General features: G+C 42.2%; 1 protein-coding gene across 1 annotated transcript; it reads right to left on the reverse strand.

Moving 5' to 3' along the window:
- Positions 1-6,228: 6,228 nt before the first annotated feature.
- LOC147959231 (uncharacterized) lies at positions 6,229-10,086 on the reverse strand. The gene is made up of 4 exons (XM_087536880.1): positions 9,837-10,086; positions 7,840-8,195; positions 6,916-7,501; positions 6,229-6,467 (listed from the first exon to the last, which is right to left on the reverse strand). Exons 2-4 carry the CDS (start codon positions 8,191-8,193, stop codon positions 6,448-6,450), a joined length of 960 nt encoding a protein of 319 aa, XP_087393006.1. The 5' UTR covers positions 8,194-8,195; positions 9,837-10,086; the 3' UTR covers positions 6,229-6,447.
- Between the last annotated feature and the right edge of the window lie 9,491 nt (positions 10,087-19,577).

Here is a 19,577-nt window from a genome sequence, read left to right on the forward strand (position 1 = left end):
CCGGGAAGTATATGGGCCTTATTGGGCCATAGTGGGAGAGAGGAGAAGAGAGCCTATGAGGGGGCGCCCCCCCAAGCCCAATCTGAATTGGGAAGGGGGCCGGCCCCCCTTTCCTTCCCCCTCTCTCCCCCTTCCTTCCTCTCCTAATCCAACTAGGGAAGGGGGGAATCCTACTCCCGGTGGGATAGGAGTCCCTTGGGCGCGCCATAGAGGGTCGGCCCCTCCCCCTCCTCCACTCCTTTATATACGGGGTAGGGGGCACCCCATAGACACACAAGTTGACAATTGTCTTAGCCGTGTGCGCTGCCCCCCTCCACCATAATCCACCTCGGTCATATCGTTGCGGTACTTAGGCGAAGCCCTGTTCCGGTAGCTTCATCATCACCGTCATCACGCTGTCGTGCTGACGAAACTCTCCCTCGACACTCAGCTGGATCTAGAGTTCGCGGGACGTCACCGAGATGAACGTGTGCAGATCGCGGAGGTGTCGTACCTTCGGTGCTAGGATCGGTTGAATCGTGAAGACGTACGACTACATCAACCTCGTTGTCATAACGCTTCCGCTTACGGTCTACGAGGGTACGTAGACAACACTCTCCCCTCTCGTTGATATGCATCACCTAGATGGATCTTGCGTGTGCATAGTATTTTTTTAAAAATTACTGCGTTTCCCAACAGGGCTGACCGTGAGGGTACCCGCGAGTGATGTGAAGTCCGGTTGACCTGGAGGGTACGCACGAGTGATGTGAAGTTGGGTTGACCTGGAGGGTACCCGTGAGATAACTACGCGGCAAGGCCGGGCATTCTTAGCCCTTGCCGTAAGTCTGTGAGACAGGCCGACAGGACCACAGATGATGGATCATTGATCGTCTCCGCGTGCTCCAAGAAACTAACGGTTTCGATATGTGATCCAAGTAGGCCTCCGGCCTTTTCGCACTAACCACCACGCGGAAATAAGTATGGTGATACGTCTCCAACGTATCTATAATTTTTGATTGCTCCATGCTATATTATCTACTGTTTTGGGCAATATTGGGCTTTATTATCCACTTTAATATTACTTTCGGGACTAACCTATTAACCGGAGGCCCAGCCCAGATTTGCTATTTCTTTTTCAATGTTTCAAAGAAAACGAATATCAAACGGAACGAAATCAACTGGAGAAGTTATTTTTGGAAGGAAACCTACCGGATAGACTTGGACCCTACGTCAGAAGATGAAGGAGGAGCTCACGAGGGTAGGGGGCGCGCCCACCCCCTGGGGCGCGCCCCCCTGCCTCGTGGCCCCCCCTTCGGTCCACCGACGTACCTCCTGCACCCATATATACCTACGTAACCTAAAATTTCCAGAATGGAGATTAGATTGGGAGTTCCGGCGCCAGAAGCCTCCTTAGCCACCAAAAGCCAATCCAGACCCGTTCCGGCACCCTGCCAGAGGGGGAAATCCCTCTCCGGTGGCCATCTTCATCATCCCGGTGCTCTCCATGACGAGGAGGGAGTAGTTCTCCCTCGGGGCTGAGGGTATGTACCAGTAGCTATGTGTTTGATCTCTCTCTCTCTCGTGTTCTTGAGACGATACGATCTTGATGTATCGCGAGCTTTGCTATTATAGTTGGATCCTATGTTTCTCCTCACCCTCTTCTCTCTTGTAATGAATTGAGTTTCCCCTTTGAAGTAATCTTATCGGATTGAGTCTTTAAAGATTTGAGAACACTTGATGTATGTCTTGGTGATCAACTCGCGGGTTTCGTGACATTGGGAACCTATGCATAGGGGTTGGCACACGTTTTTGTCATGATTCTCCGGTAGAAACTTTGGGGCACTCTTTGAGGTCCTTTGTGTTGGTTGAATAGATGAATGTGAGATTGTGTGACGCATATCGTATAATCATACCCACGGATACTTGAGGTGACATTGGAGTATCTAGGTGACATTAGGGTTTTGGTTGATTTGTGTCTTAAGGTGTTATTCTAGTACGAACTCTAGAGCTGTTTGTGACACTTATAGGAATAGCCCAAAAAATTGATTGGAAAGAATAACTTTGAGGTGGTTTCGTACCCTACCATAATCTCTTCGTTCGTTCTCCGCTATTAGTGACTTTGGAGTGACTCTTTGTTGCATGTTGAGGGATAGTTTTATGATCCAATTATGTTAGTATTGTTGAGAGGACTTACACTAGTGAAAGTATGAACCCTAGGCCTTGTTTCCTATCATTGCAATACCATTTACGCTCACTTTTATCACTTGCTACCTTGCTGTTTTTATTATTTCAGATTACAAATACCTTTATCTACCATCCATATACCACTTGTATCACCATCTCTTTGCCGAACTAGTGCACCTATACAATTTACCATTGTATTGGGTGTGTTGGGGACACAAGAGACTCTTTATTATTTGGTTGCAGGGTTGCTTGAGAGAGACCATCTTCATCCTACGCCTCCTACGGATTGATAAACCTTAGGTCATCCACTTGAGGGAAATTTTCTACTGTCCTACAAACCTCTGCACTTGGAGGCCCAACAACGTCTACAAGAAGAAGGTTGTGTAGTAGACATCAAGCTCTTTTCTGGCGCCGTTGCCGGGGAGGTGAGTGCTTGAAGGTATATCTTTAGATCTTGCAATCGAGTCTTTTAGTTTCTTGTTTTATCACTAGTTTAGTTTATAAAAGAAAACTATAAAAAAATGGAATTGAGTTTGTCTCATACGCTTCACCTTTTTAATATCTTTCGTGAGTATGATGGAAAGGATAATTGTGCTCAAGTGCTAGAAGAAGACATCTGTAAAATGTTTGGCACTAAATATTTTAATGATGATCATGATTGCAATGTTGTTAGTATGAATTCCTTGAATATCCATGATGCTAATGATATGCAAAGCCACAAGCTTGGGGAAGCTATGTTTGATGAAGATGATATTTTTTTGTCCCCCAAGTTTTGATGAGAAAATTTACTATGATGAAAGCATGCCTCCTATCTATAATTATTATTGTGATGACACGTATGCTTTAAAGAATAATGATAACCATGAAACTTGTCATCTTGATCTTAATTTTCAATCACATGATAGTTATTTTGTTGAGTTCGCTCCCACTATTATTCATGAGAAGAAATTTGCTTGTGTGGAGAGTAGTAAATTTTCTATGCTTGTAGATCATGAAAAGAATGCTTTGTGTGCTGATTATATTGTTGAATTCATTCATGATGCTACTGAAAATTATTATGAGGGAGGAACATATGCTTGTAGGGATTGCAATAATATCAAGTTTCCTCTCTATGTGCTTAAAACTTTGAAGTTATGCTTGTTTTACCTTCCTATGCAAGATGATTCTTATTCCCACAAGTTGTTTGCTCACAAAATCCCTATGCATAGGAAGTGGGTTAGGCTTAAATGTGCTAGTCATATTCTTCAAGATGCTCTCTTTATGTTACAATTCTTATCTTTTATGTGAGCATCGTTGAAATCATCATGCCTAGCTAGGGGCGTTAAACGATAGCGCTTGTTGGGAGGCAACCCAACTTTATTTTTGTTCCTTGCTTTTTTCTCCTATTTAGTAATAAATAATTCATCTAGCCTCTGTTTGGATGTGGTTTTATGCTTTTAATTAGTGTTTGTGCCAAGTAGAACCTTTGGGAAAGTCTTGTTGATCGTGCTGTAAAAAACAGAAACTTTAGCGCTCACGAGAATTGCTTCCATTTTTATTTGGAGAGTGCTATTTAGTTAATTCTTTTTGAAGATGATTAATAGATAAATTCCTCAGGTCCAGCAATTTATTTGAGAATTTTATGAGTTACAGAAGTATACGTTTGATCCAGATTACTACAGACTGTTCTGTTTTTGACAGATTCTGTTTATCATGTGTTGTTTACTTTTTTGATGAATCTATGGCTAGTAAAAGAGTTTATAAAACATAGAGAAGTTGGAATACAGTAGGTTTAACACCAATATAAATAAATAATGAGTTCATTACAGTACCTTGAAGTGGTGATTTATTTTCTTATACTAACGGAGCTTACGAGTTTTCTGTTAAGTTTTGTGTTGTGAAGTTTTCAAGTTTTGGGTAAGGATTCGATGGACTATGGAATAAGGAGTGGCAAGAGCCTAAGCTTGGGGATGCCCAAGGCACCCCAATGTAATATTCAAGGATAGCCAAGAGCCTAAGCTTGGGGATGCCCCGGAAGGCATCCCCTCTTTCGTCTTCGTTCATCGGTAACTATACTTGGGGCTATATTTTTATTCACCACATGATATGTGTTTTGCTTGGAGCATCAATTTATTTTGTTAGGATTTTTTTGCTGTTATTTATAACAATGTTTTGCATCTTTTATTTCAATAAAAGTGGCATTGATAGCCTTTACTATGCCTATGTTACAAGTATACATGTTGCTGTTTGAAAACAGAAAGTTTACCGCTGTTGCAATAATTCCCTAGAAAAGTAAGAATGTGATAAAATGTTGAAACCTTTTGCATATTAAGATCTGATAAATTTACTACAGTGGGAATTTTATTTCATAATTTTTGGAGCAAGGGAAGTATGGATGTTGCAGCATTCTTTACAGACTATCCTGTTTAGGCAGATTGCTGTTATGTTTGCATTGTTTGCATATGTTTTCTTCTTTAATGATTCTATTTGAGGATAGGACTATTAAATATGCAGAGGCATTTAGTATGCAATGTTGAATAATAATTTTAGTGATTTTCTACAGTAGAGTATGATAAGGTTTTTGCAATGGTTTATACTAACTTATCTCACGAGTCTTTGTTGAGTTTTGTGTGGATGAAGCTTTTGAGATTTAGGGAGACCGTGATATGAGAGGAATTAAGGAGACACAAAAGCTCAAGCTTGGGGATGCCCAAGGCATCCCAAGATAATATTTCAAGAAGTCTCAAGCGTCTAAACTTGGGGATGCCCCGGTTGGCATCCCACCTTTCTTCTTCAACAACTATCGGTTAGTTTCGGTTGATCCGAAGTTTTTGCTTCTTCACATGATGTTTGCCATTCTTAGAATGTCATTTTATTTTGATTTGCTTGCTGTTTGAATAAAATATCAAGATCTGAAATTATTTAATGTTAGAGAGTCTTCACATAGTTGCATAATTATTCAACTACTCATTGATCTTCACTTATATCTTTCGGAGTAGTTTGTCGTTTGCTCTAGTGCTTCACTTATATCTTTTAGAGCATGGTGGTAGTTTTATTTTGAAGAAATAGATGAATTCTCATGCTTCACTTATATTATTTTGAGAGTCTTAAATAGCATGGTAATTTGCTTAAAATTCTAATATGCTAGGTATTCAAGATTAGTAAAAATTTCTTATGAGTGTTTTGAATACTAAGAGAAGTTTGATGCTTGATGATTGTTTTGAGATATGGAGGTAATAATATCAAAGTCGTGCTAGTTGAGTAGTTGTGAAATTGAGAAATGCTTGTGTTGAAGTTTGCAAGTCCCGTAGCATGCACGTATGGTAAACGTTATGTAACAAATTTGAAACATGAGGTGTTATTTGATTGTCTTTCTTATGAGTGGCGGTCAGGGACGAGCGATGGTCTTTTCCTACCAATCTATCCCCCTAGGAGCATGCGCGTAGTGCCGAGGTTTTTGATGACTTGTAGATTTTTGCAATAAGTATGTGAGTTCTTTATGACTAATGTTGAGTCCATGGATTATACGCACTCTCACCCTTCCATCCTTGCTAGCCTCTTCGGTACCGTGCATTGCCCTTTCTCACATTGAGAGTTGGCGCAAACTTCACCGGTGCATCCAAACCCCGTGATATGATACGCTCTGTCACACATAAACCTCCTTATATCTTCCTCAAAACATCCACCATACCTACCTATTATGGCACTTCCATAGCCATTCCGAGATATATTGTCATGCAACTTTCCACCATTCCGTTCATCATGACACATTCATCATTGTCATATTGCTTAGCATGATCATGTAGTTGACATACGACGCGTTTGGTTCGCCTATGGTAACATATTCAGCTTTGTATTCAGACTGCACTGTATTAGATGGTGTATTGAGTGAACACGTCTTCTGTTTGGTTGAACAAAGGTATGCATTCTGAATACAGTGCAGCGTTTGGTTGACCCATGTATTGGGATTACACAATATAGCATTAGTACATGGCTGACATGTCCATGTCATATATCATAGGTAACAGATTTTTTCTGATGGATCTTAATAGATAAATATTTGAACAAATTCAAGCTAACTCCATAAATGGGGTCATCAGCAAAAAATGTATTAACACATGCATAATTAATAGCCAACAAAACAGATCATTTTCTCATTGTTGAAAAGTAGCAATAACATTTTTCATGTGATATCCATCTGGTACCACATCAGCTCATCATCACCACAAGTACCAGCAGTCCCTCATCTTCTAATTGCATTATCCACATCATCAGCTCCTCATCACCACCAGTAGCAGCAGATCCTTATCTTCTAATTGCATCATCTAGCACATCATTGGACCAACAAAAATTTGTCATTTCTCTAAACAAGACATGTTGTAGTTCTGAAGAATTGCAAATGTAGAAGCTTTGCATATATGATTTGCCATGAAAAACAAATCTTGAATGCCCCAGATCTAAGAAGGATATTGTAATAGCAAGTTGGATTTCATCTGTTCATGACAACACACATGAAATCTGCCTAACAATAAACAATAAAAACTGAAATGGCAGTGTTGGACATTTCTGACATAAATCAATGTGCATGGCCTAGTTATTGGAATATATACAAGCAAGTTCAGTCGCATCACATGGGATTTGTTCAACAAAGGTATGACATATAACAGTTTAGTATTGCTCAGACTGTTCTTTTTAAGAGAGAAAGAACAAGATAACAGCACATAACTATCACTTAACATCAGAACAAGATAATAGTGCATGAATTTAACTTACCAAGCGTTTTCTTAACATACTCCCTCCTCAGATTCTGCGGGAGTGCAAGCATCATATGCATTTCTTCTGGAGCTTTGGCAAATATGCTGGCAGCATTCACGATTTCAGTCCCAGTGAATCCAAGCCTTGATAATTCATTGATAGCTTTCTCTTTAAACTTCTGTCTAGGATCTTCCTCCATTGCTTTCTCTTGGGCAATAGCTTCGCGTTCCATTGTTGCTGCCATTTGGCCAACATTCTGAGTGACACTCTTCAGCTGGCTGTTTACATCTCCAAACATGGCGAGAAAAGGATCCGTTGATTCTGACCTACGAGACCCGTTACCTTTCTTTCTCTTCTTAGAGTTTGTAGAATCAGCGGTGACATGGCCGTCAACAGACCGTCTAGGTGTCTCTCTTGACGTTCTGTCATCTTCCTCTTCATCATTCATCTCATCCTCGATGACAATCTCATTCTGCAAATTTGTTATAGCTTCGCCAAAACCTTCCGCACCCTCCCCAGTAGCTATATCTTTGCTATAAATTGTAGCCAACTTATCAAAATAAGGGAACGGCACACCATACAAGCCCTTGGCCTCATTGTGAAGCTGCAAAATACAATAAGCACGGAAATCATATTTTTGGTTAACTCTACTACAACCATAATCAATAGATAAAATATTGTTCAAGAAGTTCCATACGTTCTCAGTTTTCTAGGTCATGCGGTGCGACAACTTACAAGGTAAAGAAAAATCATGCAGTGAACCAGAAAAAGCACTTTCTCCAATCTATATCTATGAAATAATGTGACTGGAAGGGAAAGGAGGTATCCAATAGGACCTCACTTCTAGTAGAAGTAGTAATACAAGAGATGTCAGCTGGATAATCCATATGGCCACAAGTAGAAAATGTAATGCAAAAGTAATAGGCATCTGGAGTTATATACCTTACAATGTTCCTCATATGATTGCTTTTCACACTGGATCATTTTCCTATTCTCATCCCAAGAAAACCCACTTCTTTTAAGCATAACTTCAATTGCTCCATACTTGGTCCTAAAGTATCTCACCCTTGACTCAATGTGTGGGGCAGCACTAAGACCACAACCAGGTACCTTTTCAGCCAACCTACTTTCCAGCACTGAGGAATACCCATTCTTGAAACCATTATCACCTTTCCACCGTGGATCCAATGACAGATCATAGAGAGCATTGACTAGCTCATCGTCCTCCATTGTTGTCCACTTTCTTTTGTTTTTCCCCTTGCCACGTGCAACACTTGAGCTATCCATGTTGTCCATACCTACAAAATGCACAAGTTAAATTAGTTCATGAGATATTCAGATTTCTATAATTAAAACAAGCATATATGTACATCTGCAATCATCCACCGAAACACAAACCTTAGTGGCCTCTAGCTCTATAGCTATTATACATCCCTTGAGAAAGAGTATTCCGGAAATTAGTCCACTCATTAGATGTTGATATATGAGTGATAAACTCAGGTTCATCGTTCTCTCCCTCCAAGATTTCCATGTTATCTTGCATCATCCCATCCTCACCAGCGAGTGGATCCTCAGCCATATTTTGTAAAATCAGATTGTGTAATAGAGCGCATGCCATTATAATCCGGCAATGAGTTTTGATAGGAAAATATGATGGAGACCTCAAAATCGCCCACCGGCCCTTGAGTCTTCCAAAGCATCTCTCAATAATATTTCTAGCTCTAGTGTGCAGCATATTATAATATTCCTCTGCGCTGCGTGGTGGGTTTTGTGCAGTCCAACCACCTAAGTGGTACCTTTGACCTCGATAAGGAGCTAAAAATCCATTTGCATTTGTGTAGCCAGCATCAACAAGGTAGTATTGTCCTTGAGGGACTCGAAACCCATCCAACCTCGAAATAGCATCTCTAAGAACACGACCATCATGTGCCGAACCCTCCCAGCCAGGTAATATATAAATAAACTGCATGTCGGGTGCACATACACCCAAAACATTTGTATCAATATCAGCCAGCCTTGACCTATACCTCCCTCTTAGATTAGCTGGGACGGTAACCTTGACGTGTGTACCATCTAATGCGCCCAAACAATTCTACAACATGAACATCATGAGTGATATTAGTGTGTTATACTACTAATCAGATTATATCATCTGACCGAACGAGTACCAGAGTTTTAACAACCAGCCTCACCACAGGGCAAGTGCAAAGCTATAGAGATGAAAAGGAAAGACAACTCCAAACATGTTTCTTTTGCAACCTAACAAACTAAAACAGGATACATCACACACTCTCACTGAGGCCACAACAGCGGTGCAGTACAGCATATGTGATCCACAAGAAACTGTAGAATCAAATTATTCTTTAAATAACAAGCAGCCTCTTCCCTATCAAGGGCATGCATGACTCATATTATTCATATTATCTCCTCCATAGCTATTCTCTTATAGTATCACCCTCGCAAAACAAAAGGGCACAAGAAAATCTAGGTAATGCAGTAAGCATCAGATTTACAGTGAGGTAGTACAGTACAATACAATGTGAGCAATCCATGCAATTCTCAAGCATCAAATTCTGATTGAACAACAAGCAGCCTATATAAGCACAGGACAATGCAGTGTGATCCAATACAACTACTTTATTTATCTATATCCAACAGAGAAAAGGATCTGACCACCTCATTTGTTGGGGACAACAAATCACAGTATGACAAGGAAGCAAAAATTACTAATTCCACCAAAGAATCCCTCAAAATATTCCAGTCATGCGCACATTCATGAACAGTACCCAAATCTCAACTGGTTTACTAAGTCTGAAGCCCTAACCAGAGTACAGTTCAGCCAAAACGCTTGGATCTTCCAGTTCGGAGAAAGGAAACGATAGATCCGGGCACTAGAGCACGAGAAGAAGAGGAGGGAGGGAAGAGGGGAGGTGGCGCACCGTGGTTCTTGTCGAAGATGCCGATCCAGGGAAGGTTCGCGTCGAGGAAAGAAAGGGGACCAGCTGTTTGGGGCGGAGCTTGGAGAGGTCCGGCTTTGGATCTTGCGGCGGAGGAGTGAGAGGCCGGCGTTCCTACTCCGACGGCGAGGGGAGGTCGTGGCGGCGACGGGGAGAGCTCATGGTGGAGGCGAGGTCGGGACGAGCGGAGGAAGGGAAAGTGGATCTGATTACGGAGATGAGCGTTTTCTGTTTTCACTCGGTGTGCCCTGTTTTCGGTTTTCCGAAGCGACGTATCCGATTACACGGCAACGGAAACCGGCCCAGCCAAACCAAACGCCCGTAACATTTTCGGGAAGCGATGTAATCGGGAGGCGGTGCGAAATTGGCGAACCAAACGCGTCGATAGTATTTGTGGCAAAGCCACCGTTCATAATTCTTTCATACTTGTCACTCTTGATTCATTGCATATCCCGGTACACCGCTGGAGGCATTCATATAGAGTCATACTTTGTTCTAGTATCGAGTTGTAATCATTGAGTTGTAAATAAATAGAAGTGTGATGATCATCATTAATAGAGCATTGTCCCAAAAAAAGGCCAAAAAAAAGGAAGGCCAAATAAAAAAAGAGAAAGGCCAAAAAAAGAAAGGCCAAATAAAAAAAAAGGGGACAATGCTACTATCCTTTTTCCACACTTGTGCTTCAAAGTAGCACCATGATCTTTATGATAGAGAGTCTCTTGTTTTGTCACTTCCATATACTAGTGGGAATTTTTCATTATAGAACTTGGCTTGTATATTCCAACAATGGGCCTTCTCAAGTGCCCTAGGTCTTCGTGAGCAAGCAAGTTGGATGCACACCCACTAGTTTCTTTTGTTGAGCTTTCATACATTTATAGCTCTAGTGCATCCGTTGCATGGCAATCCCTACTCCTCGCATTAACATCAATTGATGGGCATCTCCATAGTCCATTGTTTAGCCTCGTTGATGTGAGACTTTCTCCTTTTTTGTCTTCTCCACATAACCCCCTCATTATTCTATTCCACCCATAGTGCTATATCCATGGCTCGCGCTCATGTATTGCGTGAAAGTTTATAGGTTTGAGATTACTAAAGTATGAAACAATTTCTTGGCTTGTCATCGAGGTTGTGCATGATGAGAGCATTCTTGTGTGACGAAAATGGAGCATGACTAAACTATATGATTTTGTAGGGATGAACTTTCTTTGGCCATGTTATTTTGAGAAGACATAATTGCTTAGTTAGTATGCTTGAAGTATTATTATTTTTATGTCAATATGAACTTTTGTCTTGAATCTTTCGGATCTGAATATTCATATAACAAGTAAGAAGAATTACATTGAAATTATGCCAACTAGCACTCCACATCAAAAATTATCTTTTTTATCATTTACCTACTCGAGGACGAGCAGGAATTAAGCTTGGGGATGCTTGATACGTCTCCAACGTATCTATAATTTTTGATTGCTCCATGCTATATTATCTACTGTTTTGGGCAATATTGGGCTTTACTATCCACTTTTATATTACTTTCGGGACTAACCTATTAACCGGAGGCCCAGCCCAGATTTGCTGTTTTTTGCCTATTTCAGTGTTTCGAAGAAAAGGAATATCAGACGGAGTCGAAACGGAACGAAATCAACTGGAGAAGTTATTTTTGGAAGGAAACCTACCGGATAGACTTGGACCCTACGTCAGAAGATGAAGGAGGAGCTCACGAGGGTATGGGGCGCGCCCCCCTGCCTCGGGGCCCCCCCTTCGGTCCACCGATGTACCTCCTGCACCCATATATACCTACGTAACCTAAAACTTCCAGAACGGAGATTAGATCGGGAGTTCTTCCGCCAGAAGCCTCCGTAGCCACCAAAAGCCAATCTAGACCCGTTCCGGCACCCTGCCGGAGGGGGCAATCCCTCTCCGGTGGCCATCTTCGTCATCCCGGTGCTCTCCATGACGAGGAGGGAGTAATTCTCCCTCGGGGCTGAGGGTATGTACCAGTAGCTATGTGTTTGATCTCTCTCTCTCTCGTGTTCTTGAGACGATACGATCTTGATGTATTGCGAGCTTTGCTATTATAGTTGGATCCTATGTTTCTCCTCCCCCTCTTCTCTCTTGTAATGAATTGAGTTTCCCCTTTGAAGTAATCTTATCGGATTGAGTCTTTAAAGATTTGAGAACACTTGATGTATGTCTTGGTGATCAACTTGCGGGTTTCGTGACATTGGGAACCTATGCATAGGGGTTGGCACACGTTTTCATCGTGATTCTCCGGTAGAAACTTTGGGGCACTCTTTGAGGTCCTTTGTGTTGGTTGAATAGATGAATCTGAGATTGTGTGACGCATATCGTATAATCATACCCACGGATATTTGAGGTGACATTGGAGTATCTAGGTGACATTAGGGTTTTGGTTGATTTGTGTCTTAAGGTGTTATTCTAGTACGAACTCTAGGGTTGTTTGTGACACTTATAGGAATAGGCCAACGGATTGATTCGAAAGAATAACTTTGAGGTGGTTTCGTACCCTACCATAATCTCTTCGTTCGTTCTCCGCTATTAGTGACTTTGGAGTGACTCTTTGTTGCATGTTGAGGGATAGTTTTATGATCCAATTATGTTAGTATTGTTGAGAGGACTTACACTAGTGAAAGTATGAACCCTAGGCCTTGTTTCCTATCATTGCAATACCGTTTGCGCTCACTTTTATCACTTGCTACCTTGCTGTTTTTATTATTTCAGATTACAAATACCTTTATCTACCATCCATATACCACTTGTATCACCATCTCTTCGCCGAACTAGTGCACCTATACAATTTACCATTGTATTGGGTGTGTTGGGGACACAAGAGACTCTTTGTTATTTGGTTGCAGGATTGCTTGAGAGAGACCATCTTCATCCTACGCCTCCTACGGATTGATAAACCATAGGTCATCCACTTGAGGGAAATTTGCTACTGTCCTACAAACCTCTGCACTTGGAGGCCCAACAACGTCTACAAGAAGAAGGTTGTGTAGTAGACATCATATGGGCACTCTGCGTTGTACGATTCTTTTGAAAGCTCAGTGACGTCAGCTGTTTAGCGGCACGCGCTCGGATGGTCCGCATAAGCACATGCTTTATATAAAGATGTAGCCAGGACCGATCCTGGTCATCCTCTCAACGCGCAAGATTGCAAAGCACGATTGGCCCATGAACCCTTCGCATTTAGGATGTAGACCGGTGTGTTGGCCTCTTTGTTGAGCCTAGGTAGGACTACGGCGTGTCAATCAGCCGAGGTCGGGCATGACCCAGGAAAGTGTGTTTGGCCGGAGTTAATTGAGCGTGTTGGGTAAGTCTGTGCACCCATGTAGGGAAGTTAATCTATTCGAATAGTCGTGTACGCGGTAATGGACGCTCGGAGTTGTATCCTGATCTATACAACTAGAACCGGATATTGGAGACATGAAATGGATATGATGGCTCCGAGAAAGGATCTCTAGGCGATACTACAATATACTTGCTACTTTATAATATGCTAATTTGCACTCTTCTAATGCTGCAAGATGCTTCAAGATGCTAGTCTTTGATAGGCTAGGCCTTCCCTCTATTTTGGCATTTCTGCAGTTCAGTCCAAAGATATAGCCCCATTTCTTTGATACTGATGCATACTTAATATAGATATGATGTAAGTCTTGCGAGTATGTTGGATGAGTACTCACGGTTGCTTTGCTACCCCTTTTCCCCTATACCTGATTGTTGTGATCAGATGACGGAGTCCAGGAGCCAGCTGGACACCACTGATGACTACTACTACCACGAGGGTGCCTACTACTACGTGGAGGCCGCCGACGACCAGGAGTAGTTAGGAGGCTCCTAGGCAGGAGGCCTTGCCTTTTCGATCGTTGTTGTTGGTTTTGCTAGCCTTCGTAAGGCAGACTTGTTTACCTTATGTCTGTACTCAGATATTGTTGCTTCACTGACTCGTTTGTATTTGAGCTTATGTATTCGTGCCCTCGAGGCCCCTGTCTTGTAATATAAAGCTTGTATGACTTTAATTTGTGTCTAGAGTTGTGTTGTGATATTTTCCCGTTAGTCTCTCATCTTGATCGCACATTTGCATGTATGATTAGTGCATGATTAAGTCGGGGCGTCACAGCCCCCCCCCCCTCACACACACACCTAAAGCTCCTATGACTAAGTGTATGTTTTAGCCCTAAAGGTCTTATTGCCTTCTTTCCACCGATATAACCGCCTCCGGGCACCGACACATCGGTTAAGTTGCAATCAGTAAAGGAAACACCGAAAGTAGTTTCTACTAAGGGGTGGAAGCCGACGACTACCAACTACACATTTCAATGGTCACGGTCGAGTCAAAATAACAAGACAAGCATAAAGCAGCAAAGGCATTCCTTCTAATTAACAAGGAGCTTATCATTTTTACACTTATAGCTCGGCATTCCAAGGAGATAATAAATGGAGAGTCTAATCAAGATCTTCTAGAATTGACTCCCTTTTACACTTCTTCCTGTATATCTGAGCAGCTGGAATAACCTTCCCGAAGTACTTGTCCTGCTGAACCCGCTGGTTGTTCCTCTCAGGGCCCTCCAAGGCGAGCGGCTCCAACTTCAACTTGGGATAGTGGGCCTAGACGGCTGCAAACACACAACCTTGAAGAGGTCCTCCATGGCCGACTTCATCGCCCCCTGCAGCTTCGCCAACTACTTAAATTGGTTCCCGAGGATAGGAGCGTCGTCCGGCTCCTTGAATTGCAGTCAGAAGGACTTCTGCTCGGCCGCATCTTCGCGCGAGCTAACGTACTGGCATACATCATCCATGCTTCACGGGAGGTCTGAGAAGGCACCTAATAAACGCCAATTTTGCGTCAACTTGGGAAAGGCTTGCTGGCCCAATACACACCGTAGTAAGTATGGTTTACCCATGGCTATCTCGGTCGCCTGTTGTAGTTCCTCCTTCACAGCATGCATCCTAGTGGTTCTTTCTTCACATTCATCAATAGAGATTCTCATAGCCTTTAGAGACTCATTAATATCATGCTTGGGTGGAATAGATCTAATTTTCAAAGAATCAATCTCAAGAGAAATTCTATCCATGTTCCTAGCCAAATCATCAATCTTAAGCAGTTTTTCTTCAACCATAGCATTAACATTCTTTTGAGAACTAATAAATTCTTTAATATTGTTCTCAATATCAGAGGGCATCTTATTATAATTTACATAAGAATTGTTGTAGGAATTACCATAATTATTAGAGGAAATACTAGGAAAAGGCCTAGGGTTGAAATTACCTCTATACGCGTTATTACCAAAATTGTTCCTACCAACAAAATTCACATCCATAGATTCATTATTACTCTCAATCAAAGTAGACAAAGGCATATCATTAGGCTCAATAGTAGCACTCTTAATAGCAAATAATTTCATAAGTTCATCCATCTTTCCACTCAAAACATTAATTTCTTCAATCGTGTGCACTTTTTTACTAGTAGAGGATCTTTCATATGCCATTGAGAGTAATTAGCCATGATATTATCTAGGATTTTAGTAGATTATCGTAATGCGATTTCCATAAAAGTACCTCCCGTTGCCAAATTTAAAAGATTTCTAGAAGCAAAATTCAATCCGGCATAAAAAATTGTATGATCATCCATAAACTTAAACCATGAGTAGGGCAATTTCTTATCATCAATTTCATCCCCTCCCAAGATTGTGCAACATGTTCATGATCAAGTTGCTTAAAATTCACTATATCATTCCTAAGGGAGATGATCTTAGCGGGAGGAAAATATTTGGAAATAAAAGCATCTTTACACTTATTCAATGAATCAATACTATTTGTAGGCAAAGATGAAAAGCAAGTTTTAGCACGATCTTGTAGTGAGAACGAAAATAGCTTTAATTTAAAAATATCATTATCCACATCTTTCTTCTTTTTCATATCACACAACTCAATGAAAGTATTTAGATGGGATGCTGCATCTTCTCTAGGAAGGCCGAAAAATTGTTCTTTCATAACAAGATTAAACAAAGCGGCATTAATTTCATAAGATTCCGCACTAGTGGTGGGAGCAATTGAAGTACTAATAAAATCATTATTATTAGTATTGGAAAAATCACACAACTTGGTATTCTCTTGAGTCATTGTGACAAAGCAAGCAATCTAGCACACGAGCAACCAAAAAGCAAACGAAAAGACAAACGGAAGAAGGGCGAATAAAGAGGAAAATATTTTGTATTTTTCTGAAATCGTTTTAGAAGTGGGGGAGAGGAAAACAAGAGGAAAATGGAAAATAATGTAGTGCAAGAGATGAGAGTTCATGATAGGTACTTGGTAGGCTTGATGTATACCTCCCCGGCAACGGCGCCAGAAATTCTTCCTGCTACTTCTTTAGCTTGCTTTGGTTTTTCCCTTGAATAGGAAAGGGTGATGCAACAAAGTAGAGATAAGTATTTCCATCAGTTAAGAACCAAGGTATCAATCCAATAGGAGATACAAGCAAGTCTCCAATATATGCACCTACACAAACAATCAAACACTTGCACCCAACGTGATAAAGGGGTTGTCAGTCCCTTCACGGTCACTTGCAAAGGTGAGATATGATAGAGATAGATATAAAAGATTACTAAAACGTAAAACAAAATAAAAGTAAACAAATTGCAGCAAGATATTTTTGTAATTTTTGGTTTATAGATCTAAAAATATATGATGGAAAAATAGACCCGGGGGCCATAGGTTCCACTAGAGGCGTCTCTCTTGAAGGCAAATAATACGGTGGGTGAACAAATTACTGTCAAGCAATTGGTAGAAAAGAGCAAAGTTATGATGATATCCAAAGCAATGATTATGCATATATGCATCACGTCCATGTCAAGTAGATCGAAATGATTCTGCATCTACTACTATTACTCCACACATAGCCCGCTATCCAGCATGCATCTAAAGTATTAAGTTCATAAGAACGGAGTAACGCCTTAAGTAAGATGACATGATGTAGAGGGATAAACTCAAGCAATATGATGAAAACTCATATTTTTACCCTTGATGACAACAATACAAATACGTGCCTCGCTACCCCTACTTTGTCACTAGGTGAGGACACCGCAAGATTGAACCCAAAACTAAGCACCTCTCCCATTGCAATAAGAACCAATCAAGTTGGCCAAACCAAACCAATAATTTGAAGAGAAATACGAAGATATCAAATCATGCATATAAGAATTCAGAGAAGATTCAAATAATATTCATAGATAATCTGATCATAAATCCACAATTCATCGGATCTCGACAAACACACCGCAAAAGAAGATTACATCCGGATAGATCTCCAAGAACATCGAGGAGAACATGGTATTGAGGATCAAAGAGAGAGAAGAAACCATCTAGCTACTTGTATGGACCCGTAGGTCTGTGGTAAACTACTCACGCTTCATCGGAAGGGCAATAGAGTTGATGTAGAAGCCTGACGTGATCGAATCCCCCTCCGGCAGGGTGCCGGAAAAGGTCCCAAGATGGGATCTCACGAGTACAGAAGGTTACAGCAGCAAAATAGTGTTTTGGTGGACGCTTCTGGTCGTTTGGGAATATTTCTGAATCTATAGGCCAAGAATTAGGGTTGGAGGACTCCCGGGGGGCCCACAAGCTAGGGGGCGCCCCCCTAGGGTGCACCCTGAGGGCTTGTGGAGTCCTCAGGACTCTTCTGACTTCCTCCTCAAGTCCTACGTGTGTCTTCTGGTCCAAGAAAAATCATCGTAAAGTTTTATTCCGTTTGGACTCCTTTTGATATTCCTTTTTGGTAGAACTCAAAAACAAGGAAAAATAGAAACTGGCACTGAGCTTTGGGTTAATAAGTTAGTCCCAAAAATAATATAAAATAGCATATTAATGCATATAAAACATCCAAAACAGATAATATAATAGCATGGAACAATAAAAAATTATAGATACGTTGGAGAGGTATCAAACGTCACCTCCTCGAACCCAGTTTGAGTCGGGGTAGGGGATTAGGCACCGACTCATAGGAGCTCAAGGCCAGTGAGGGCCTTGGAACACCCTTATCAGAGTCTTCCTTGCCCGGCAGATCATGTGGGACTCTACAAGAAATGAGGAATATGAAGTTTATGATTTAGTCGCCTTACTGATCGGAGTAAGTATGTAAAACTACTCACCTGTGGGCAGATGGATGGTCACGAGGACGAGTCCTCGAAGGATCCTGAGCTGATTTTCTCAACTGGTGCCGATGATTGGCCTGTCGGGGTCGCATGGGCTTTTCTCGGACGCTTGTAGATCCGAGGAGGAGCCAACTCCTCGACATCCTCGAATGTCACCCTCTCCCTCTTCCCACCTTGGGAGGAGTGGACCCCGCTGGATTCTTCCATTGGTCGGAGCTGGAGTTGGACTCCAAGTCCTGCTGGCTCTCTTGAAGAACATCCAAGGTACTACCTCGGATGGTCAGGTTCCTTGCCTGGTATTCTTTGTCCCCTTCTTCTTTTTGGTCATGACTGAGACCTCATAGGAGTCTTTGGCCAGCAACCCCTCTAGCATAATATTCACGGGTTCTTCCTATTGAGGTGTCGGGAACTTGATCGCCTTGGCGCGTTTGCGCCAATCCTACAAAATCGAAACATCTAAAGACGACCATTCCATTAAAGGATGTAATGGAAGCTTAAGTAGTAGATTAATGCGTTAAACATAAATTTTACTTCGGTGGTGAGGCGTTCTTGGCCGTAGCCGATGTCATCCTTCTCAGTCTGGAACCTGTTTTCCTTGGTTTTTAATAGGATCTTCAACATCCCGCCTAGGTCCTTTCCTCAGAAAAAGTTTCGGAATACCGTGTCCTCACCCCTTGGTGTATACCTCCATCATGGAGATGCACGGGCTTGAAGGGGATGGACCCCACAATGGAGCATCACGTGGATCATCCACCGGAGTAACGCCCCCATCGACGATGGCCTTCACTCGGTTCTGGAGCTCGACCACCTCCTCCTGGTTCCCCCAATCAAGGGCCTTAGAGGTCCAAGAGTGCAGCCTCCTCAGATGTGCGACTGAGAAAGCAGGGACCCCCTCCTGGCCCCCTAATGACATGTTGGTCACATAGAACCATTCTGATGCTGCCACAGCTTCACCATCTCGATGAATTTACCTTTCAGCCAGGAGATGGTGTTGAGCTTGCTAATCATGGCGCCTCTGCACTCCGTCAGTTTGAGGCTGTTGCTTTGCAGTTTGACGCAGAACAGCTTCAGCCAAAGCTCAAAGTGGGGCTCAATGCGGAGGAAGGCCTTGCAAAAAGTAATAAAGGTGGCTGGGGATGGAGTTCTGGGTAGATGGTGGAATTGGAGCTTGTAAAAATACAATAGGCCAAGGGTGGATGGAAAATCCCAGTCCTCAGATGAGGTGGGAGACAAACACAACCCACTCGCCCTCCTGAGGATCTCAAATCTGGGAGGCCGAGCAGATCTCACTACCAACAAGGGGGCGACATTTGACCACTCCCTGAGGAGGGAGGTAGCCGCTCGCCCGTAGCTCTGTAATGTTCCCCATCGTGATAATGCAAGGCATCCATAGCCCTCTATTGCTTGCTACCTTCTCCTCGGTCGCCTGAGCGGTGGTACCTTTCCCCATGCCGACCATCTTTGGAAGATGGTGGGGACGGGTTTTGGAGAGGGGAAGTGGTGTGAGTCATGGGTATCCTGGTGTTGGAGCTTGGGAGTTTGGAGCGATGGATCA

The sequence above is a fragment of the Triticum urartu genome, chromosome 7A (assembly GCF_056163025.1).
Source record: "Triticum urartu cultivar PI428250 chromosome 7A, HENAU_Tu73, whole genome shotgun sequence".
Lineage (NCBI taxonomy): Eukaryota > Viridiplantae > Streptophyta > Magnoliopsida > Poales > Poaceae > Triticum > Triticum urartu.